The 23,571-nt window shown below is 38.6% G+C and overlaps 1 protein-coding gene across 1 annotated transcript in view; it reads right to left on the reverse strand.

The window, feature by feature from the left end:
• Nucleotides 1–23,571, reverse strand: part of MFSD6 (major facilitator superfamily domain containing 6) — a 61,495-nt gene that overhangs the window by 13,109 nt on the left and 24,815 nt on the right. The window contains exon 3 of the mRNA XM_033111858.1: nt 5,660–5,757. Coding sequence (XP_032967749.1) covers nt 5,660–5,757 — 98 coding nt within the window. The remainder of the gene's footprint in view (nt 1–5,659; nt 5,758–23,571) is intronic.

A 23,571-nucleotide genomic window follows, 5' to 3' on the forward strand; every position in this document is an offset into this window, starting at 1 on the left:
TGTAAAGCCAGGGAAAGAACTATCCGAAGGCATTACAGAAACAGTACTCAGAACCCGTAGGGGGCTGGGAATAGTACCGGTTTCATCGGCCAAACTGGAAAAACTCATGATTCCTGGGATTGGCAGAGTATTTACAAGGGTCCTGTGTTAGTATTATGAATGAATTAGCCCTCGTCTAAACATTGCTCTGGTCCCACCCACGTAATCTTTAAAAGCAAGACCTTAAAGGATCATACTGTTTTTAAGTAATTTAGCTGTGTGCCAGACAATGCTCAAGAATATTTATAGGCATACAAAGATATCCAGCACCCAACAAAGTCTGACAAAATTCACAATGTCTGACAGACAATCAAATTACCAGGTATGAGCTTACTTAAGTAGATTTCAATAATGGAATAAACATAATTTTTACTGGTCACATTAGATTATATGTCCTATACTTAACTAAGAAACAGAATCGTTTTTCTTAGGCTTATACATGTTTCAGTAATCATTTCAACCAGGTTATTTTTTAACTAGAAATATGGACTAGATGATTAGAGGTACTATGCACACTTACTTAATTTTCAGAGAATTAAAAAAATATATATATTTGCTTTCTCTGGCTAAATAATTTCAGTACCTTAGATAATGATGACTTTCTCAGAACTGCCCAAAGACACAGCTTTTAGGTTGGGGAGGTGGAATACAACATAGTCTAACTCAAGCTTAAGTACTTTATGGTTTCCAAATTATTGCATATTTTGGTTTAAGCTGCCTCAAATAACTTGTAGAATGAAGTGGGAGCATAAATAAGTGATTAAAATACACTGATATTTTTACAGATGTGCAATGGATGACAGGATCGTATCTTAGGAGGAAAAATGCTATCTTATTAAAGGTTCAACGTTCAAATTTAGTTTTCAGAATTTTTTCACATATTTATCAGTTTTTGAGATAGAACTTCCTGTGTTACTCAAGAGCTTTAAAAATTAGGAGAGAGATTATAGTGTATTTTGCAGGGGACTGTGAAATTAAACAACAAGCATTTATAGTATATCATCCTATGTGCATGTCTCTTGGAGAATTCAAAAAGTATAAGGTACAGTCTTTACATTTAAGCGTTAAAATTAAGTCAGGAAGTAAAACTAGTATTTGTAAAATAATTGGGCAGCAATTAAGTGCTCAACTGTGTAATACAGTCCATAAGTTTGAGAACAATTCAGAAAAGGAAGAGCTAAGTGTGAGATGCAATTGCCAGAAAAGGATCCTTGGAGCAGACGACATTTAAAATAACTTCTAAATGGAAAAAATAATGTCTATTTTGAAGAAACATTATATAAGTACTTTTAGTAACTTTTAGCATGGGAGTGACAAAGGATAAAATTGCTCTATTACAATTTATAAGACTATTCCAATTAAAAATTAATTTTAACAGTAACACAAATTACTTTCATATGCGAATTTATCAACTGAAATGTTAAACTTAGAGCATTTGTCTATCTTATATATTCATGTGGCAAGCTAATTGTGTTTCAAGGGTTAAGCCAGACAGAAAATTTCTAATGTGGATGATAGACTAGAATCATGTTCTGAATTTCCAATCAGATAAGGGCATCATAGTAATCCTTTCATAATTTTTCCATGTTCTTCCAGAACATAAGAAGAAGGAAAACATGGTTCTTACTCAGCTGAGTAGGCATATTAAGAGACAAAAGCTTCATAAATGGCAGTTCAAGCCTTCCTACTGGAGATATTATAAAACCATCTTTCATCAAAATCTTAATCCGGCTCCCACTGATCAAGCATCCTGCAGAGAAAGACCTGACACAGCCCTCATTTTCACCCTTAAGTACTTGAGTCGTTAATTCAAGCACCTCAAAAGGACCTCTTCAGTTACAGCAGCCCTGGGCTGGCCTTACTTTCTCCTTAAATACATTTTAATAGCAAGATCTCAAAGTTTTGCAAGGAAGGGTTCACAATCAATACCCATGTAGGAAAGAGCATAACAAATCTGGGCTTAATTTTCATAGAAAGTGTATACTCCTGACCACAATCAGGAATGTTTAAATGCTTCTTGTACAAAAGTAAAGGAGAAAATTCCCATGGTTTTTTTCAAATGCTATCTTGAGAAATAAATATCAACTATCCCACCCTGCCCACCCGCCCATATCACCTGGTCTCGTCCCCTTCAGTGGCCCACTAGGTGATACGCGTTCTCATGCTGTCTGGGGACGAGGCAAGGGGTGACAGGATGAACAGACAGAAATCACTTCTACTTTTTAAGGAAACCCTCTTGTGTGGCGCTGGTTGGGAATCAAAGAATGGAAGTACTGACTGTTCAGTATCAAGTTTGTCAAGATGAGAGCCAACATCTCACTCCCCAACCCTCCCCCTCCTGAGCCTAGATCTTTGGTCATGAGCAGGCAAAAATTCCAGTCAAGGGATTTAGTGGCATCTGTCATGACAGCGGGCTTGCCCTGTAATTAAATCATTCAGTGTTTCATCGTCATCATTTCTCGTCTTTACTGTGTCCTGAGTAGAGCTGCCTTAAGCACAGGGGCTTTAAAGTCATTTGGACAAGCCTTGTAAAGGTGGACGAATCCAGACTGCTAAAAACAAATCTTTTCAGTCAGAAATATGTTCCTGTGATGCAGGATTTATTTCACATGGATGATTAACTACTTTCTGTGGGTGGGCATGGGTCAAATAAAGGCAAGGGATCAGGGTTTTGATGTACAGCCAAAATACTCAGCACTCACTTGCACCAGAGAATGAAATCACCTCCTCCAGTTTTAGACACAAAGAGCTCTGTGGAACTGGCCACAGAGCGCTGTCAGACAAGGAGACCCTGTATTTATAGATCCCCCTTTCCACTTGCTTCAGATCAGTAACTAGGTTTCTATCAGCACAGGGGAGAATTAAATGAAGCACACATCATAAAGTGGGGACTGCCACAGGAAACAGAATTCCTGTTTCAATTCAGAACATGGCCAGCTCCCTCAATCCTGGGGTAATTGCCCTGAGATACACATAAGTATTTTAAAACATTGTCCTGGGTCCGAAGCTTGGAATGATAAATCCACTGAGTCCCAGCCCCAGCACACCACTTAGATTCCCTGTCGGTGCCATTCTGCTTTCCACTTCTGAGCTTTCGCACGTGGCTCTTCTCTACGCCAGAATGCCTGCTCTCTTTAGGCCATCCTGTAGATTCCTACTCACCCTTCCAAATCCAGCTCATAGGTGATTTCCTTGGGGAATCTTTCAATAGTATCTTCATCCTCCCACTCCTTGATTCACAAAGTTAATCATTCCTTCCACGGACCTCCTTCTCTGCTACCTGGCACATTTTTCTGATTCCATCTAACACTCTGTATAGTAATTATGTGTTTACACATCTGGGTTCTAGAACAGATAGTGAGACCTTGAGGCCTAAGTTAATATATGGGTTTTTTTAAATTACATTCCCAGCACCCAGCATGCTGCCTGATTCTTAGTAGCTATTTAATATAGCTTTGATAAATTAACAGGAAAAAAGTTTTTCGATTCACAACAGCATTTGCTTTTTCCTTCTTATAAAATTATTTTGTTCCTTTAACCATTTCATGAAAAGGCTTTTCTCTTTTGCTGTCTTTTCTTGAGTCACTTAAGCAAACTGTCCTTTTCCAGCTTCATATTGAATTAAAAGGAGAAAAAATATATGCATATATTATTACAAACATACTTTCTTCTTTGCAGACATACCAGTTTGTTATTTTTAAAGATTCTATACATTGTGGCATAGCAATAAAGCAGTTAGTTAAGTCAGGCGAGGATCCTACCTCATAGAACAGAATAGGCACTAGAGGTGGGAAATCCTAAAAACTGTGTTGCATATATGAGGTGTGATCAAACAATATGGTGAATGTTTAAATAAAATTTATTACAGCAATTAATCTCCCTCAAAATACTCCCCCTCGCTTCAAACCACTTATCCCATCGTTCTTGGCATTTTCTGAAGTAGTTCTGGAAGTCCTCTTTCATGAATGTCTTTATTTCATCCTCCATCATGACAAAGCTCCATGTCACATATCGCTTCTGGTATATGGCAATTTCTGTCAAATAAAAACATGATGGTGTGTCCTCATCCAACTTATTCACCCGATCTGGCACTGTGCGACTTCTGGCTCTTCCCCAGTCAAAATGATTCAAGGCATCAAGGCAGCCACGACAGTGCAACTAAAGACACTCACGAAAGAGGACTTCCAGAACTGCTTCACAAAGTGGCAAGAACGATGGGATAAGTGTGTTCGAAACAAGGTGGTTTATTTTGAGGGAGATTAATGGCAGTGTGTCCTTTACTGTAATAAATTTTTTTTTGTTTAAACATTTACTGTATTGTTTGATCACACCTCATACTCTGTTACTGCACAATTCTTTCCTGCAGTTCATATTTAGTACTTCGTTTTTCTTAAATGACATAATGCTGAGATGTATGCCCCACCTCAGTGCTCTTCCAGAGTTCTAATTATTATAAACAATAATTTATTGTAAGACCAAATTTCCATTTTCTATAAATTTATCAACAAAAATCATGTTTCACCAATTACATCATTGTATCAGACCTGAGAAAAGCACCTTTAAAGTGTGTATATATTTGAATTTTATAATTATGATGTGAATTTAAATTATATATCCTTTCAATTAGGATAGGTTTTTCTTCCCCCACTGCCATGGTGGGAATCTGATGAAGGAGCTTGCATTTTGTTTAGATATATAATTGTGAATCTGTCATCTTAGATATCATGACAAGAAATTCATTATGTTGACTATGTTGCATTTGCATCCTCAGGGTTGGCGGAAATGCTAATGGCAATCTATAAAGCTAATGAAATTGTATTTAATCGCAGACTGTATTTAGTACAATTAATGACTTAGAAGCCTGGGCTGTCCCAGAAGACCTCAACTCCTGTGACCTTGTCCTGAACCTTTGTTGTAATCATAATGCCAACCACCAAATGGTTTCGCCAAGGTGCTAATAGGGGTTTTCACGATATAGTTTGGATTATATGAGCTGACATGGCAATGAGCTTAGAACAGATATCCGTGTTTTCAGTGCTCTTAAGCCACATTGCAAAAGCCTCCTAGGAATTTTTTCAAAGTTATATGTTGATGGAAAACAGTGCATTGAAGCAAAGAGAACTCAGGTCAGTATATTTGAGCAAAGATTTAATGGGAAAACAGGAGCCTGACTATAGTTATAAATCACTAAATGTGATAAAAAATAACTAATGGTATAAAATAATTATGACAACCTTTTGCATTAAATGTAGTTTTATACCTACAAAAACAAAACACCAAAGTCGTTAAAAGATAAATATTATATTTAAAACCACCTTTGGATATGTATGTCTCACAATTGTTCATAAGAGGTTATTCTAGAGGCTTCTCTGTTTAATTACAAGGGTGTGGGTCAAATCCAGCTTTGTTTGGCTCAGCAAACACAGAACAGCATTCAGAATAACTGAAGAACCCCTCCTCCTGATGTCACCTCTTCCTTAACAACCACTTTAAAATCAGATAAAACAGTAGGTCCACCCTTCCTTTGTAGAGTCACATGCTAAATGAAGGTCACGGAACTTTTACATAGTCATAGCTCAGTTAGGGAGAAAAATAATTCTAATTCCAGATGTTAACTTACCTTGAAGAACTTCCATGGGGAGAACAGTCCAGGCATTTTCCAGATAGGAAATATAAATATAGCGAGCTGTATTACAGGCCAGGCCAATATACAGAACCCTGAAGAAAGCAAAGAAAAAGAAGTCAAGATCCCAGTATCTGATACAAAACATGCAAATCTTACCCATATTTTCCCTGCCCAAACCATCCATCATCCAGCAGTGTTCCATGCGTAGGAGTGGGGAAGCTAAAGGACAAGTAAAACACCATGAACTCCTAGGAATAAGATTTCTTCTAACATATCTGCCTTTAGCCTTTCAAAATGCTTGTAAATATAAAAGCGAACATCACCCTTCATGAAACTTAATTAGCAGCGAGACAATGTTTTTTTAAGATAGTCTGGGCTCACTGCCATCTGTAATGACATTGCTGGCTTCCTCCCAGGTGGCTGTAGTGTAAATATGCCTGGGAGTGTAGCCACTTCACTATGACAGGGGAAGGACAGGATAAAAATGAGAACATGTGAATATGAATGTGGCCTCACTTGCAGTACCCAAGACACCAAGTAGTTTCAAGGAGATTCTCAAGGTCATCAAAAACTATCATCCAGTGATGAATAATAAACTATTTGGAAATCAAATACTTTTTCCTATTAGTTCAATTGATATAGTGCATTTAATTTCCTTTTTATTTATTTTTAGAAAAAGCATGAAATCATATGCTCACTTTCCCCCTCACAATCACTACTAACCAAAATTATGAGTGAAACCAAAACAACTGAAGGCCCAAAGTAGTGCATCCAAGCGTAAGGTTATGATCTCTTTCATTCTGAACTGGATGGGCTGGTTTGGAAACAAATGGTAGCTGCTTCTCTGTACAAAAAAAAACAACCAGATGGTAGGGATTTCTCTTCCTTGATTGTTTTCCATTTTCTGTTAATTTTCCTAACCTTAATACTTTTCTTGTTTTCTAAATTCAACTGGATGAAAACTAGAAGGTAAAAGAAATAAACCAATATGAGAATCAGTGGTATTTTCCTAATCTTGCTCAACTATATTTTTATATTAAAATCATTCCTATCAATATTCTTTTTCCAACATTGGATCAAGGAAAGGAAGTGCTTTGAGGCTTCATGCTGGTATTAACTACAAACATGGAACAGAAGGATGGGGGAAAGACAAAAAAAACGTTGAGGAATGGGATAGGAAATGGATATTAGAAGGGATTTAGGAGATCCTCAGATCCAAAAGGTCTGTGGACATTATGTTCTTCGTACTTGTATGTTTAGAGAGAAAAAAGTATATGTTTCAGTCCTCTTTGATAAAAAAATTGTTGAACAAACTTGCTACAGATCCATCAACCAGGGTCTTTCTGCTAGGAAACAAACAACAAAAGCCGATAGGAAATGAAAATGCAACATACACTACACAAACACACAAGGTATGCAAACCTATGTCTTCCTTTTAAGTTCTAAACCAGCTCTGTTGATAAGCTCAACTTAGCCTAACTCAGGGATCAGCAAACATTTTCTATAAAGGGCCATACAGTAAATAGTTTAAGCTTTGTAGGTGTCTTGCAACCATTCAACTCTGCTGTTGCAGCATGAAAGCAACCATAGGCAATATGTAAATGAATGAGCCTGGATGGCTGTACTCCAATAAAATATGAATAATGAACACTGAAATTTAAATTTCATGTAATTTTCATGTATCACAAAATATTATTCTTCTTGTGATTTTTTCCAACCACTTCAAAGTGTAGAAACCATTCTTAGTTCATGGGCCATAAAAAAACAGGCAGGCGGCCAGATTCGGTCCGTGGGACGTACCTTGCCAACCCATGGCCTAGCTCACTAGTTCTATTTAATTTTGGCTGTATGTCAGATTTACTCAGGTAACTGTTAAGAACTACAGATGTCAAGGCCCACACCACTCTCAATGAATATCTCTTGTGCTGGCACCCAGGCATTGTGCTTTTGAAAGCTCCCCAATTATTCAGATACTCAGCCGGGGTAGATAGCCAGTGGTCTAGCTCATTCCAAGCAGCTCCCAGTGATACTTTCCCATAATCCTATCCTACAAAAATTTAGTAATCCATCTTCCTTGTGTTCACATTGCCTATCCCTATCCTTTCTTTTAAGCCCACCTCTGAATCAGGGTTACCATGACAACTGTTATTCAATCCAGCCCATAGTCCAAAGGTCCTGGCCTAAAGTAACCCAGAGTCAATCAGCCCAGTGTAAGAGGTGTACTGTATTATGCCTTCAAACTTCCACTCATGTGGAATTCAATCACTGGACTCCGTAACTTCTGGGAGCCTTAAGTTTCAAATTGCCACCAACAAGTCAAGTGTCTATGAGCTTGACGTGTACTTCACTTCTTCCCCCCCCATTCTAATCTCACAATTGATAGTCCTTCTGGACCCCACAGGTACCTTAGAGGAGAAAAAGCAAAATAAGAAGCATCTCGGGCAGGCTACTTTCTCTGAGCCTCACTTTCCTCTTTTATCAAGTACGGATAGTAACATCTACTCTGCAGGCTTGTTGTGATAATTACAACCCAGTGAGTCACCCCAAATAAGCACTCAATAAATGGTAGCCTAATGTTGTTGTTGTTGTTATTATTATTTTAAAGAAGAGAAACCAAGTAACCTTCTGTTTTCTGACAAAACCTTTATTCCAGAATTCCAAAAGAGAGAGGAGCGCTACATTCCTTCCTCACCAACTGTTATTCTGGGGAAGCCAGTGACTTCAAGAAATCAGCAAAGGTAAGATGATGTGCAGAAAGAAAGGCAGCATTTTGATTTATAAAAAGGGAAAGAAGTAGACATGTATTCATTGAATGGTCACTGAAAAATATCTCAGCAAACTAAGGATCTTTTTAATCACCGAGTGGAATATTTAAACTGCCATGTTATTCACTGTTCTAGGCTCAATTGTGCGTCCTCCTTCCCCCTCCCCAAATTCGTATGTTGAAGTCCTAAACCCTAGCACCTCAGAGTGTATTTGGAGAGAGGGCCTTTGAAGAGGTAATGAGAGCTAAATGGTGTCACATGGGTGGGGCCCTAATCCAATATGACTGGTGTCCAAATAAGAAGAGGAGATTAGGACACAGACACAGGTGGAAACACTAAGACAAGCCAAGGAGAGAGGCCCTCAGAACACATAAACCCAGCTGATAGCTTTACCTTGGATTTTCAGCTTCCAGAACTGTGAGAAAATACATTTCTGCATCAAATTTTTTTAAAGCCAAGTCTGTGGTGCTTTGTCATTGCAGCTTTGGCAAACAAATACATTCACTCTCATGAAATTAAGGATTTGCTAATAAAATGGAATTTATAATATGTTTTACTAAATCATCTTCCGGACAATCCAATTCTTTATGTTGAATATACAGTGCATGTTCAGGGACCTAGAATTTTCCTGGCCATTATGAGGTCTAGAAACATAGAAGAATAGCCTGAAAAATGCCTCTCTGTCAGATATAGATACGTACTGAACACCTATAATGAAAAAGTTCAGAGATAACACCATCACTTTCCTATTTCACAACGTAAGTCAGTAAGGATACACGTAGGCGTAAAGGAACTCCTCTATAAAGAGGGATACAACTGGTAGGGAGCAAATGATGCAGCAGAAAACACTGCACCATGGAAAACCCAAATCACTTGTCAAACACCTTGATTCTGTATTTGAGCAAAATATAACAGTAAGAGAAAAAATGTTTCTGAGATTCTAATTTATACAACCACAATTCACAGGATACAATAGATAGGACAAATTCGTGGTACTCTTATAATAAAACCGGTATTTTTTTTCTTCCAGACAGATGGTATTCAAATATAGATACAATTAACTGTGAATCATTCTGCAATTCGTAACAGAGTGTAGGTTAGGTATGATCCCTACTTTTCTAATTTTAACCATCTGTAATATGGCTGAATGCTGCTCCAAGAACCCCTCTAAACCACAATGAACATGAATTTTGCTCAACAAACACTGAGATACCACTATATACCATAGACTATGCTGGACTCAAAGGGAATAAAAATCCTCTTTGCCTTCAAGGAACTTACAGTCTCATGGGGAGACAGACACATAAGCAAATAAGTTAAAATGTAATACTCTAAGAGGTGGCCACAAAATACAGAAGCCCTTAGCTCTCCCCATGGGGATTCAGGGACACCTGGGTTAGAAGTAACTGAACCAAAAAGGTGGGAAGAGCATAACAGGCAGAGGGAACAATGGGAACAAAGGTTAACCGTAAAACCCCAAATGTTTGCAGACAGAGAGGGTATTGAAAGATATAAAAAGGATCAAAGTCTAAGGATTTATGAAAAGATGAGTGAACTATTCCAGTCCAGATCCAATCTGGAAATTATTCTTTATTCCAGAGCCAACACAGGGTATGAGAGCAAAGAAAGACCTAAGCAGGATTATTCTACAGTGCTCAGATCTGAGAGACAAAAGAGCAGCACCACACTGAGAGAACCCAATCTCAGCCCAATGAGGAACTGGCAGCAGGCATTCTGCAAAGCCTCTCTACTGCAGAAACATAAAAGTTCCTCAAAAAAAAAAAAAAAAAAAAAAAAAAAAACCAAATCCAAAAAAACAAAAAAACCACCACCACTGGATAAAAACAAAATACCCTGGATGAAGACTGTTTTTATCATTCGGAAGTGGAGTATTTGCAGAATAGACTAAAAATTCTCTGTAATTTGCATTACAAGCCCTCACACAAAGATGCACAGGTTCGAGTGCACACAAGTGTTGCCCAAAGGTATGGTGGGAGATGAAGATCGACTAGCAATAAACCAAGATTCAGAAAGCAACACTCCAAATAGGTTACAGACGACTCAGACAATTTCCTTAGCTACACTTCGCTAGAGTTTTCATCCGTTCCTAATGAGAAAGATTGGTCCCATGGGGCAGCCAGTTGACTCAGTGCTCATAACACCAGGGTCGCTGGTTCGATTCCCATGTGGGCCAGTGAGCTGCGCTCCCCCCCACCCCACAACTGGATTGAAAACAATGACTTGACATGGAACTGATGGGTCCTGGAAAAACACACTGTTCCCCAATATTCCCCAATTAAAAAAAAAAAAGGCTGGTCCTTAATACCAGACACTTGGAAGACAGTCTACAGTCGGCCTCATGTAGGAAGCAGGTGAGGTTTTCTGAATAGTAAACAGTATGTCTCACTCTTAGGTTAGGTTCCATCTCATGCCCAGGTCGTCCTTTTATGGTCTATATAAAGTTGTCATTTAAAAAAACTCCTTCATGTATTGTTACAGATGTCTTTCCAGACCAGACGGACATCAGCTGCTAATTACAGTCAAGACTCTGGTGTCTGATGTAAGCATTCGATGTAATCAGTGCCACCCTCCCCAAATGAAGCTTGCTTTCCAGCAAAATCATTCATCGTACTGATGACCTTAGTAAGATGATGTTCCCTATAGTTAGTTGAAGAAAGCAGGAAAATATGTATCTAAATTCTTCAAAAAATAATTAAAATATAAGGTTAGACCTTGAAAGAGTTAAATTTTAGTCTAGAAAATTCCTCTTTTCTCATATCCACCGCCCCACTTCTCTCTACCAACCTCCATGATGTAATGTTACTGTGAATGTCCTGCCAGGATTTCTCTGCTCCTCTAGCCGAATTGGGTTTTGTTGTAACGGTCTAGAATCTATTGTCCTCTCTCTCCTTTCTTGTCCTCTCGTGGTGGCATTTCCTGCCATCTTGTGCCTCATGCCCAGGGCTGGCTGGTTTGAAAGGATCATAGTTGGCATTCCTTGGAATTCCTACCCCAAGCCAAGTGGCCCAAACTACCATCATGGTACTGTGTTTCCCCGAAAATAAGATCTAGCTGGACCATCAGCTCTAATACGTCTTTTGGAGCAAAAATTAATATAAGACTTGGTCTTATTTTAATATAAGACCGGGCATAATATAATATAACATAATATAACATAATATAACATAATATAATATAATATAATATAATATAATATAATATAATATAATATATATAATTTAATATAATATAATACCGGGTCTTCATTTTTGCTCCAAAAGACGCATTAGAGCTGATGGTCCAGCTATGTCTTATTTTCAGGGAAACACAGTACACTCTTCTCACGCCACAATGGTAGTAAAAGCAGCCAGACAGAGGGGAGAAGATGTGGCCACAGAGTCAGTGACTGACCAAGTGACGTGCTTAGCCACAAGTGACAGAGCTAATGACATATTTCTCCCTTTTCCCAAGACATGACTTCTGGCACTGGTACCTCTAATTGTGAGAGTCCTATCCTTGAAAGGGATCACCCCTTCCAAGAAACCTTCCCAGATGTCTCCAAGTATAATTGATCCTACCTCCCCGTTCCACTGTTATACTCCAGAGAACTTGTCACTGTTGCACACAGAAGATTTTGAGTTCCTGGGAGACAAGGACAGTGTCTTTTTGTATCTTTGTAGTCAAAAGAAGTCTGCCTTACTCAAGTACTCAGTGAATCTATAGTAACATAATTTAATGTAAACTGATAAAATATGAAGGCAAAAAGAAGCACTGTTGTCTTAAAAATAGTGTTTCTCAATTGGCCACTATCATTTTGGATGGTATAATTCTTTACCATATGGGGCTCACCCATTCATTGCGGGATGTTTAGGATCCCTGGCCCTTATGTATTAAATGCCAGTCTATGAAACAACTGAAAATGCCTCCCACACATTTCTAAATACCTCCTGTTGAGAACCACTAGATGAGTCTCTTAAAACAATGGCTTCCTGGTCATTATGTCATGAAATGTCGTGTGTGTGTGTGTGTGTGTGTGTGTGTGTGTGTATGTGGTGTATCCATATTCAAGTTATATTAGTATATAAACAAATCTAGAAGGAGACAGGAACCAAAGCATGATCGATGGTTATTTTGGAAATTTGCCTTTCACTGTCTAAAGAGTATATTTCTGTAGATTTTGAGTTTGTATAGTGAATTATGTGCTTTTTGATAATTATATTAACAATAAAGATTTAAAAGGTGAAAAAAAACCTTTTAAATGGGAAAAACAAGCATAAAAAATAGGGGTTAAAATAATAAAACACTGAAATAATTGTGTTCTCAGATTGTTTGAAAGTATCTTTAAGTTTGTGTTCCACACTAAAGAAACCAAAACTGATGGAAATCATAGATTATAGGTGTGGTTTAACCCCAATCAGCAGAATTGTTTTCAAAGGACAGACATGGCTCTACATCAAAAGATTAGCAGATGTTTTTATATTTTTGTGTTCTATAATGTGTAAGTTGTAAATATGTTATGATTTATCATTAATCCACCAACCACTAATTACATCTAAAGAAACTAAAATTCACTGCAGAATAGTATGTATAGCATTCTAATATTTATGTCAGAGAGAGAGAATTATATATACATGTATGCACTTACATGTGAACAGAGTATCTCTGGAAGGATATCAATGATGGTCTCTAGGGAGGGAACTAGGGGCTGTCCCACAGGGTCGGGGAGAGATTTTACTGGATACATCTAGTACTCTTTGAATTTTTTTTCCCGTGTGTATATCTACTTTCTCAAAGAATGAGGAGAGATCAGTCACTGTGTTTCATGAAGTTATGTAGGCAAAGTAAATGATGTATAATGTTTGACCTATGGCCCCCCAACCTGAAGGTATCAGTATCTAGGTTTCCATATTGCCTTCAAAACAATACAGCATGCTAGCTAAGTTAGTATTCAGTATTATTCCGACCTTGTGAATCTGTTGTGAGATTGGCTATGAGTAAGTCATCCAGTCATACAAATAGGAAAGGCACATGAAATAATCAGCATTACCATCATCATATTCTTTCTGGACAAAGGAAATGGCAGTCTGTGGAGACAGACTTAAGAAAAGCACTTGTTTGCTTGATGAGCCGCCTCGATCATCAGAAAAAATATGTAATACAATGGGAACCCTTGACTTAAAACTGATTACAGAAAACAAGATTCTATTATAAAACATCTTTCCTTGTAGCTTATCTGGCACAACGCTTTGCCTAGCTCTGTCTTCCAGCCACATGAATGACAAACGGACCCACTGGGCCACTGTCCCCACCCATCCCTAACTGTGACCTGATGTCCAGATCTCACTCAGCTCCTTTATATGTGACCACAGCGTCTTATGCCTCTTCTCACAACCCTTATCTCAGTTGTAACCACACGACAACCTGACAGTATGCTCAACACAGGGTGAGGTCCATTTCATACAGTGTTGGCTCAGTTTTCTCTCCAGTGCTTGATCATAGCGGGCACTCATAGATATTCACAAAGAGAAAATATGAATACTTTAAATAGAACATCACTCAACAAATATTTACTGCACACTCTGTGCTAACTGCCAGGAATACGGTGGTAAACAAGGTTTAAACATGAATTATGCACATATTATCCTTATAATTATATACATATATACACACACACACCTGATTATGGTACAGGAATAAGTGATCAGCATGTGAAAGAATGAACTGACTTACAAAAGAGGCCTAGAACTAGGATGATAACAAAATGGATGTCCATATTTGGCAACATTTTTGATTAATGTTAATAGGCTATGCTTGAATATAAATATTAAGTCATTTATGTGGACAAAAATAACTCAATGAATTGCTGACTACAGTTTGCTTATTTGGGGAATCCTGAAGCTTCCATGCAGCACATCCTCAACACATGTGCACAAGTAGATAACCCGGTTCGCGAGTACCCACAGGCCTATCTTACCAGAAGAGTAAGTTAGAGTACAAGCCACAAAGCTCAAAGAATCAGTGGCAGAGCCAAAGGGATCACCAGTAGAGATCCTGGAAGCCACCAAGCTCCTGTCACCAAGCAGATATAGCTGGTCATTGACCCATTCTTGTAGGACAGAGCATAACCACTACACTGTATGTCAGAAGAGTGAATGGCAGAAAAGATTCAATTAGCTGTGTATGTTTTGTGCAGCTACTGATACTTTACTTATTTGGCAAGAAAAAGAAAAGGTAAAAGTGAAGCCTGAGTCTCTGCTGGTCTCCAGTCATTCTTTATTTTGCTGCTTTCAAATCTTTCCTCTCCATGTGATTGATAAGCTAAAAGTATAATTATGGTAACCATCAGCCAGGTTCCTGTGCTGGTTCCTGGCCATATTTACATCTCACCATTGTTCTTTTAGTTTATCTGTATATTTTTCTTAGATTGTGTATATCTCCAGGTAGAAAAATAAGGATGTTTAAAACAAAACAGAAGCTTGATTAATGGAACCCAACCATTCGGAAGACACAATATGCTGTTTTGTTGTTATAGTTTCCATTTGGGTAAAAGTCAAATGAACACACATACACACACACACACACACACACACACACACACACACACACTATGTCTTTGTTAAAAAATTTTCTATGAGATAGCCTGAGGTAAATGTAAAATACAAATTCTATAATTTGCAGATAAGAATCATTGACATTGGGCATAGCAATTAACTTGAAAAAGACCTCAAGGGTTTTAGTTGAACCTAAGCTAAATTTGAGGGAAATAAACAAGTTCACCAAAATTCAGGCTGCAAGAATATCATGATGAAACCAAAAGGAGATAATAATCCCATTGTTTTGACTTTGGCCAGACCAGACCATAAGAGGAAGTGGGAACAATTGAGAGATGGGGGAGGGGAGAGAGAAGGCAGAATAAGAAGGGGGAACAAAGAGGGAGAGTCTGGGATAAGATGTTCTGGGGAAAATCCCTGAGGGAATTGGAGACCTGTAGGAGGGACGCTGAACTATATGACAGCCTTTTCTGCTGAAGAGGGAGAAGGCTGTGTTAGCCCAAAATCAGACCTGTGGGCAGTCAATACAATAGATAATGTTGTTCTAGCTGCTAGGCAGAAACAAGGGAATGCAGCATTCTTTTCAGTTGGACTTGATCCTGGGAATATGAGAGCCTGGACCTGCCTGGGACCTCCAGCATAGGCCTGGGAATGAAGCCTACCCAGTAGGAGACAGAGGAGATGGAGAGACTCAGGTTCTGACTGCAGCATTTGAGACCTGGTTATAGCTACACCTAAGGCCACTTGCTAGACTTTTCAATTAGACTTAAGCCACTCTGGGTAAGATTGTCTGCCACCTCAAGTGAAAGAGTCCTAAGTGACACAAGATCTCAATCTACCTTGTAAGGAAGCAAGTTCCACGTCACCAGAAGTGGCCAAGCCAAGGCAAAATAACCATCTTCCAAGGATTAGGAGGAAGAGACTTAAACTGGATGAAGCTAGGCCTATGTGACTGTATTAGTTTGCTAGGACTACTGTAAAAAAGTACCACAGACTGGGTGGCTTAAACAATAGAATTAATTTTCTTACAATTCTGGAGGCTAGAAGTCTGAGATCAAGGTGTGAGCAGGATTAAGTTTCTTCTGAGACCCCACTCCCTGGCTTGTAGATAGCCATCTTTTCCCTGTGTCTTCAGGTGGTCTTCCCTCTGTGTGTGTCTGTGTCCCAATCTCTTCTCACAAGGACAAAGGTCATAGTAGACTAGGGCCCACCCTCATGACCTCGTTTTAACTTAACTACCTCTTTAAAGACCCTGTCACCAAATGCAGTCACATTCGAAGGTGCTGGGGGCTTAGGACTTCAATGTTTGAATTTTCAGGGGACACAGTTCAGCCCACAAACACGACCGCCAAGGTTACTCACAACTCCGCAGTTTAGTAAAGAATGCCGGTATATTACTCAAGAGCCATTGCTCCGTGGACCACAAATAAAACATGGACTACCAGTGGCCGCTTCTCTGGGTCTCTAAAGTCAGCTGTACCCTTAGAGGAGGACTGCTAGCCTAGCATTTGTACGATCTAATCCAACTATATTGACTCATTTATGTTATCTAGGAGATTGCTATTTACTTTTCCAGTGGTTGATATAAAATGAAAGGTTTTGACAAACAGTGCTAATTAATGTGTTTTCACATGGGCAGCACAGTGAATAGGTGGAATCCATGACACAGGCCTCCTGGGAGTGGACTTGTTCCAGGAATGGTCACAACTGCCTTGGTTATACTATAGGGATTTTGAAAAGATCAAATAGACATGTAAGGGAAAACTACAAAACATTGTGCAAATCTGTAAGCTCCCATTAAATAAAATGCAAATATTTCAGCTAGAGCAGCCAAGTCTTTTACAAATTCTGTCTGAGCTAGTGCATGGAGAAATGTCTCCAGTTCAGGGTTCTAACTTCCATTCAAGTCAACTGGCTTTGAAGAAAGAAAATTCTCTATTTAGATCCCAGCAACTACTATCATAAATCACATTCCCCATCACTGGCTAGATAGTCTGTTGTCATGGCATGGCCTGGATGAGTTTACATGAATGGCTTTGTGTACATTTCTGACTTGTTAGGAGACACCATTCAAAGTCTGAGTCTTTGAGGTGGTGGGCAGGTCTGATGTATGGTTTTTCACATATTAAAACCAACCAAATTCGAAAATTAGGTCATTAGAGTCAGAACTAAAAGAAGCCACAACATCAAGTCCAACCCTCTTATTATAGAGAGATAAGGAAATAGAGGCCCAGAGAGGTAGAAGGGGGCCACAGAGTTGGTTGGCCAGTAGAAGGTCAAGGTCATTGCCCCCTTGCCCTACAGGACCGGTGGACACTGGGACTGACTGTGTTAGTATAGTTATGTTTCTGATAATAGCTGTGGACTTGGATTAAGAATGGTGGATGTATGTTTGAGTTGGCTTTAGAGGATGGTTAACATTTTAAACTTTGATGAATCGTTAGGAGCAAGGGGGTAAGAGGTAAGTAGAAAAGCAAATGCCATTCAACAGCAGCCCAATATCCTAGATCGCAACAGAAGAGTTTACCAAGAAGCAAAAGTTTGTGTTAGGAGATATAATGGGCCAAATGACAATTTCTGATGAGGCAGCCCCAGAAAGCTCAGGTGCTGGTGCTGAGGGAGAAGGCAGCGTAAGCCAGGACTTCTGCCCTGCGTGCAGGCTGCATGTGGGCCGCACTGAGGAGGCAAACTTTGAAAAATGTAAAAGTGCTCTTTTTCACACACGCAAAAAAATTGATGATCACTCTACCTTAAAAATCTTGTTACACAAAGATTTTCTAGAATACTCTACCTGTATTTGAAACCCATTTCTAACAAAATGTCATTAACAGAATTAAGAATACTTTAATAGTAATAACTTAATTAATAATAGAGTAATGGTAATTAATGGTAACTTGATTAAGGGTAAGGAATTAGTAATGATGCTAGTTTTCATCTACTCTGATGAATACCAACGTTACTAGCTGATATATTGGAAAACGCATGGGATTTATAAGCCTGAGACCCCGGACTGAGTCCCCACTCCACCACTCGGCAGGGAGGACCTTGGCTAAATCATAGCAAATCTGTTTCTTCCTATGCTTTCATGGTGGATCTATCCAACCAATCAATGTACATGCTCCAGGAATGCATACCATGCAGAAAACTCAGTTTTCCACTGCTGGACTCACTCCTAGTGTCATCCCAATGTTAGGCCACAGGTCCTTCTTGTCTAGTGTCCTCTGAGTCTTAGAATCTTTAGGAATCCCAGCCTTCTATAACCTCCTCAGGCTCTCCTTGCTCTATCTGTTTAGACATGTGCCTTAGTCTGCTCAGGCTGTCACAGCAAATACTACAGCCTGGGTGGCTTAAACAACAGAAATTTATTTTCTCTCAGTTCTGGAGGCTGGACGTCCAAGGTCAGGGTACCAGCACGGTTGGGTTCTGATGAAGACCTTCTTTCTGGTTTGCAGTCACCTGCTCACTGTGCCCTCACGTGGCTGAGAGAAAGAGCTAGAGCAAGCTCTGCAGTGTGTCTTCTTATAAGGGCCCATCGCCATGATCTCATCTAACCTGACTTACTTCCCAAAGTCCTCAGCTCCAAATACCATCACACCGGGTGTTACGGATTTTGGGGGGGACACAATTCAGTCCATAGCAACATGCTTCTCTATTCTTCATACCCCCACTCTCTAACTCAGTTAGGAACCTACCCTGGGGCTCCATGAACCTTGGCTGCAGGTTCTCAGGTGCTCCACCCCAGGCCCCCAGGAAGTAAACATGGCCTTTCCACCAATGGAGGCTACCTGGCTCTCATCAAGCCACTGTAAAGTGAATATAATAAAACTTAAGTGTTTTGCAGGGTGGTTGTAACAATAAAAATATTTATGAAAGCTATAAATTATAAAGCCTACAATAATAATATTTCCATTTACTTTTATTGGTGATTAAGAAATTAGAAATGGAAACAATGATTTTGTGATTTAGCCTATTAGGAAACTGAGCATAAAATTGTTCCCTGTAAAAGATGCAAGAATTTTCTCTGTGGAATAAAATATATCCTAGCTATTAGTAGTATTCCTGAGGCAAAGGCAATAAAAAACAATTCTACATTCAGGCATTTGTTAGTAAAAAAATAATAATTGATTTGTTTGCCAGTCTAGTCTTGGTTTGTTTTCTTTCTCAGTTTACACTGCACTTACCAGATAAGTCCTAGGCACAGAAAAATCACACCTAAGCCCTTAGGCTATTTTGGGCATCGTATTCCCTCCAGTGTGGGGTTTTTCCAGTCCCTCAGAAATGCAGGGGTTCCCGTTCCTAAGGGGGAATGGAGGCTCACTCTAGGATGAAGGCCTTATATTATGAGGGAACAACATCAAGAGGACATTAGAGATATATTCATCGAGACTTCATGTTCTGGCTTAGTACATGCTTAATAAATACTGAAGAAGAGAATAGCAACAGTAATAATACTACCTACTGTTTATAGTTGAGCACTCACTATGTGTTATGCATTAGCTTATTAATCTTAATAAAATAATGATGCTATGAAGTTAGGTACAATTGTTACCCCAATTTTACAAATGAGGAACCTTAGGCTTAACGAAGTTAAACTGCTGACATATCCAAGGTCAGACATGGTAAATGTGGGTTTTCAATCTAGGTCAAGCGCACACATGCTCTCTTTATAAGTAAACTGGCAAAAAGAAGAATAAAAGGAAACAGGATAGTTACCAGACTACCCAGCACTCCGTCCTGGGCTTAGGAAGATGACTGGCTTCAAGGCTAGACCAATGTGCTCCCTTCTCTTTCTCATTCTCCTAAATGGAATGAAAAGCCCGGCCAACATCCCACAATCATAACCAAGGATTACCACCAACACTCCATCACTTAGGATCCCTCACTGTACTCAGCAGTAGCATGGTTCAAAGACAAAGAACCTAGACAAATGTCACCTAACACTGATTCTTTCTGATAATGTCTGAGCTTTAATTCTACATGTTATCTTTTTAAAGGAAAGAAAAAGTGAAGTTACTTCTTGTCTGCTTATGGATTACTATTCAAAGATGTTTGCAGCAGAGAAAAGGCAAAGAAAAGATGCTGAACACGGCAGAAACAAGAATGGAGTGGTATTCTTGCTTCCAGTTGGAAAGGCTTTGGAGAGGTAAGCCATGAAGTAAGCTTCTAAGACCATTTCTTATCTACAATTCAAAGTATCCTACAAAATTATATAATTGCAATCTACCAAATATTTCCATGGATAAATGGAAATATAATTAGCCAGATTACTTAGTTTTTTGACTTCTACAAAAAAAAAAAGCAGTCAATTAACACTGTATGACTCAAGATATTAAACAGCTGGTGCAAACACACATACTTGGACTCACTGCCAGTATGAATCTTTATAATCTCTGGGACATCACTTGACTGTTTTGGTACCTTGGTTTCTTTTTATAGAGAGAGAAAAATATAATTACTACCCAAATCAGGGTTGTTTGGTACAGTTTGAATACAATTCCTAATGAGATACTGTAAATTTGCACCTGATCTCATTTTAAAGAAAGGGGAATAAGACCTGAAAACGTGATAATGATACAAAGTAGACATTTAATCATTTATATTTATGCTACTTAAGGAAAAACGTGTGGGGGATGTACGTATTAGGGGTGCAAAATTTCAATGTTTACTTGATATATTTGGATCCAATATGTCTCTTTAAACATATACAGCTATACACACACACACACACACGCATATGTATTTGGTTCTTCTATAGGATAATTGATCCACGATAAGTAGACTTAAGCTTCAAGTTATTTTCCAATAGAAAATACTAAAAAAAAAAAGAGTTGAGAATAATGTATGTAGCACAAAGAATTGAAAATTGTGAATAGTTTGCCATATTTCCTTAAAGAAATTAAATATTACAGATAAAGTGTAGGTTCTCCTTGTCCTCTTTGTTCCCTGTCCCAGTTCCCTTCTTTTTACGTCCTGTCCAGAAAACTACGGCTAATAATGAATTTGGAATGTATTTTTTCTCTCCAAATTTAAATGTCTTTCTATACATGTAGGTATGTCCACAAAAATATGTTTAACTTTTGAAATGTGTTGTTAAAATTTGCATAAATGTACCAAACTGCATCATTCTAAAACTTGCTTTTTTCCCCATTCAACATATTTTTGAGGACTTTCCGTGTTGACATATTGATCTAGTCTCTTCCTTCGTCCTTCTGCATAATATTCCATCCTATGACTATACCATATTGAGCGTATCCATTCCCCAGTTGATGGATATTTAGATTGCTTCTCTTTTTCACTATCAGAAAGGTGCAGTAAGCAAGTAAGCATCCTTCTACACATCCTTATACACATGTAGAAGAGTATGTCCCGGTACATACCTTAAAATGCAATTTTCAGGCCATAGGAAATGTCCAATTTGAGTATTACCATAGGCCGCTGAATTGGTCTTCACAGTTGCTGTCGAGGTAATGCATTTGTGGGGGCTGTCTTTACTCTTGTCTGGTGCGTACATCAAAGACTATCACCTCGATCTGTGAGACGCTGAGAGGGGCTGTCCGCAACCACAAAAGCTACAGCTCATATGGAGTTATTCCTGCTCTTTAATTCAGTGAATGCCTCAGTCAATGCAGCCACCAAAGGTGGAAGAGAAAACAAACCAAATATGACACCAATAACTAAACTCCCTGGCTTCACTTAAACTACTTTGCAACAATGGCCTTTTGTTCTGAACTATGAATAGCTCAATTATCAGTAATGCTGTTATTAAAGAGTCAGCCTAATAGCTATGACATAATATGGTAATACCTTTCTTTGCAAAGATGTTCTTTTCAAGGGACTATAAAAACCAAATTATACTCTTTCAGTTCTTGATCATAAATTCTTCTACTTTTGAGACTCTACAGCTTGTAGTTTAATAATGAGAATCTTTATTTGAAGTAGCTAAGAGGCTCTTCCTATAAAAATGAGTATCTAAGTCTTTGAAGGTAAAGAGGAAAGGAATAGAAAAACAGAAGTCTACCCACATACAAATAATAATAGCTACAATTACAGTCATTCTGTATGCCAGCTATGACAGCGATGGTAGCTTATAGTCACCAAGTCCTAAAAAAACGGCATGAAGAAGAACATAAACAATTTGCAGTCATCATAAATTAGGGGGAGAAAATTTCAATTTGACCAAAGTGGTTTGAGGGGGAATGTTATTTTGAAAGCCACAAACATCTTAACTTTGCAGCCTTAATGATCTATATACTTCTGACATTATAATAAGTCACTATTTTTAATCAGATTCAATAGGTCTTGTAGTTATGAGCAACATAATATATCAGAAGACTGACAGAGTAATAGTGAAAAAAAAAATGAACTGAACTCTTACTATATGCCAGTCACTATTCTAAACAATTGCTATGTTTTATGTCATTTAGTCATAAAATAAGAGGTAGGTACTACCCTGTTTCCCTGAAAATAAGACCTAGCTGGACAATCAGTTCTAATGTGTCTTTTGGAGCAAAAATTAATATAAGACCCGGTATTATATTATATTAATTACATTTGTTAAGATTAATTATATTATAACCCAGTATATTATATTAATTATATTATATTATATTATATTATATTATTTTTCTATTCTATTATACCCAGTCTTATATTAAAAAAAGATCAGGTCTTATATTAATTTTTGCTCCAAAAGACACATTAGAGCTGACTGTCCAGCTGGGTCTTATTTTCGGGGAAACACGGTAACATTATCCGCATTTGCAGATGACAAACTTGCCCAAAAAGAGATGCGTAACTTGTCCATGGCCACCCGGTTACAAGTGGGAGAGGCAGCCTCTGACCCAGGCTGTCTGACTCCAGCCTGTGCGTGTAACCACTGTGTGCCACTGCCTTCATGAATAAGGATGGGAAGAAGCGTTCCCTTAGGGAGAGTGGCTATTTCCATTCTCTACTTTTCTTTCTTTCCATCTTTATGCCTTCTGTTCCCTTTATGTTTTTCTTTCCCCTAATGATGTCTCTGGTCCGCTTACACACACTCACAGAGGTGTGCCTGGTTCAGACGATGGCACTGGAGCGCTGAGAAAGTCAATTGCTCTTGAAGCACAATGTGGACACAGGTTACAGTAAATGCCATACATCACAATCCTCATAACACAGAATATTCTTAAGTATGAGGATAGTTACTTTAAGCAATAAAACATAGACCAAAATTTCAGCAAGATCAAAAACTTGGAGTAAAATTTTGGACACAGTCGTTCATAACTGGTCTTCCTCAACCCATTTCTCTTGTTCCACCACAATCCGTCCTTGTTGATCTTAGGCACGTTCCTGGCTTTAACAGTCGAAGATCCTGTATCCTCAGTGCTAACCTCTCCACTATGCTGCAGGCTTATAATATCACCTGTGCTACACATTCCCATCTGGACAGTCCAACTTCAAACTAAACATACCCAACACTGAGTCCAATGGCTCACCCAATTCTGTATCTTTGTCCTGAATTTTCTATTGGATTTAGTGGACCCGCCATACTCACGCTGGAAACGTGGAGGTCTCTACCTCACTTCCTACATCCAAACCATTCTGCCAATTT

Source organism: Rhinolophus ferrumequinum, chromosome 8 (assembly GCF_004115265.2).
Source record: "Rhinolophus ferrumequinum isolate MPI-CBG mRhiFer1 chromosome 8, mRhiFer1_v1.p, whole genome shotgun sequence".
In the NCBI taxonomy this organism is placed as follows: Eukaryota; Metazoa; Chordata; class Mammalia; order Chiroptera; family Rhinolophidae; genus Rhinolophus; species Rhinolophus ferrumequinum.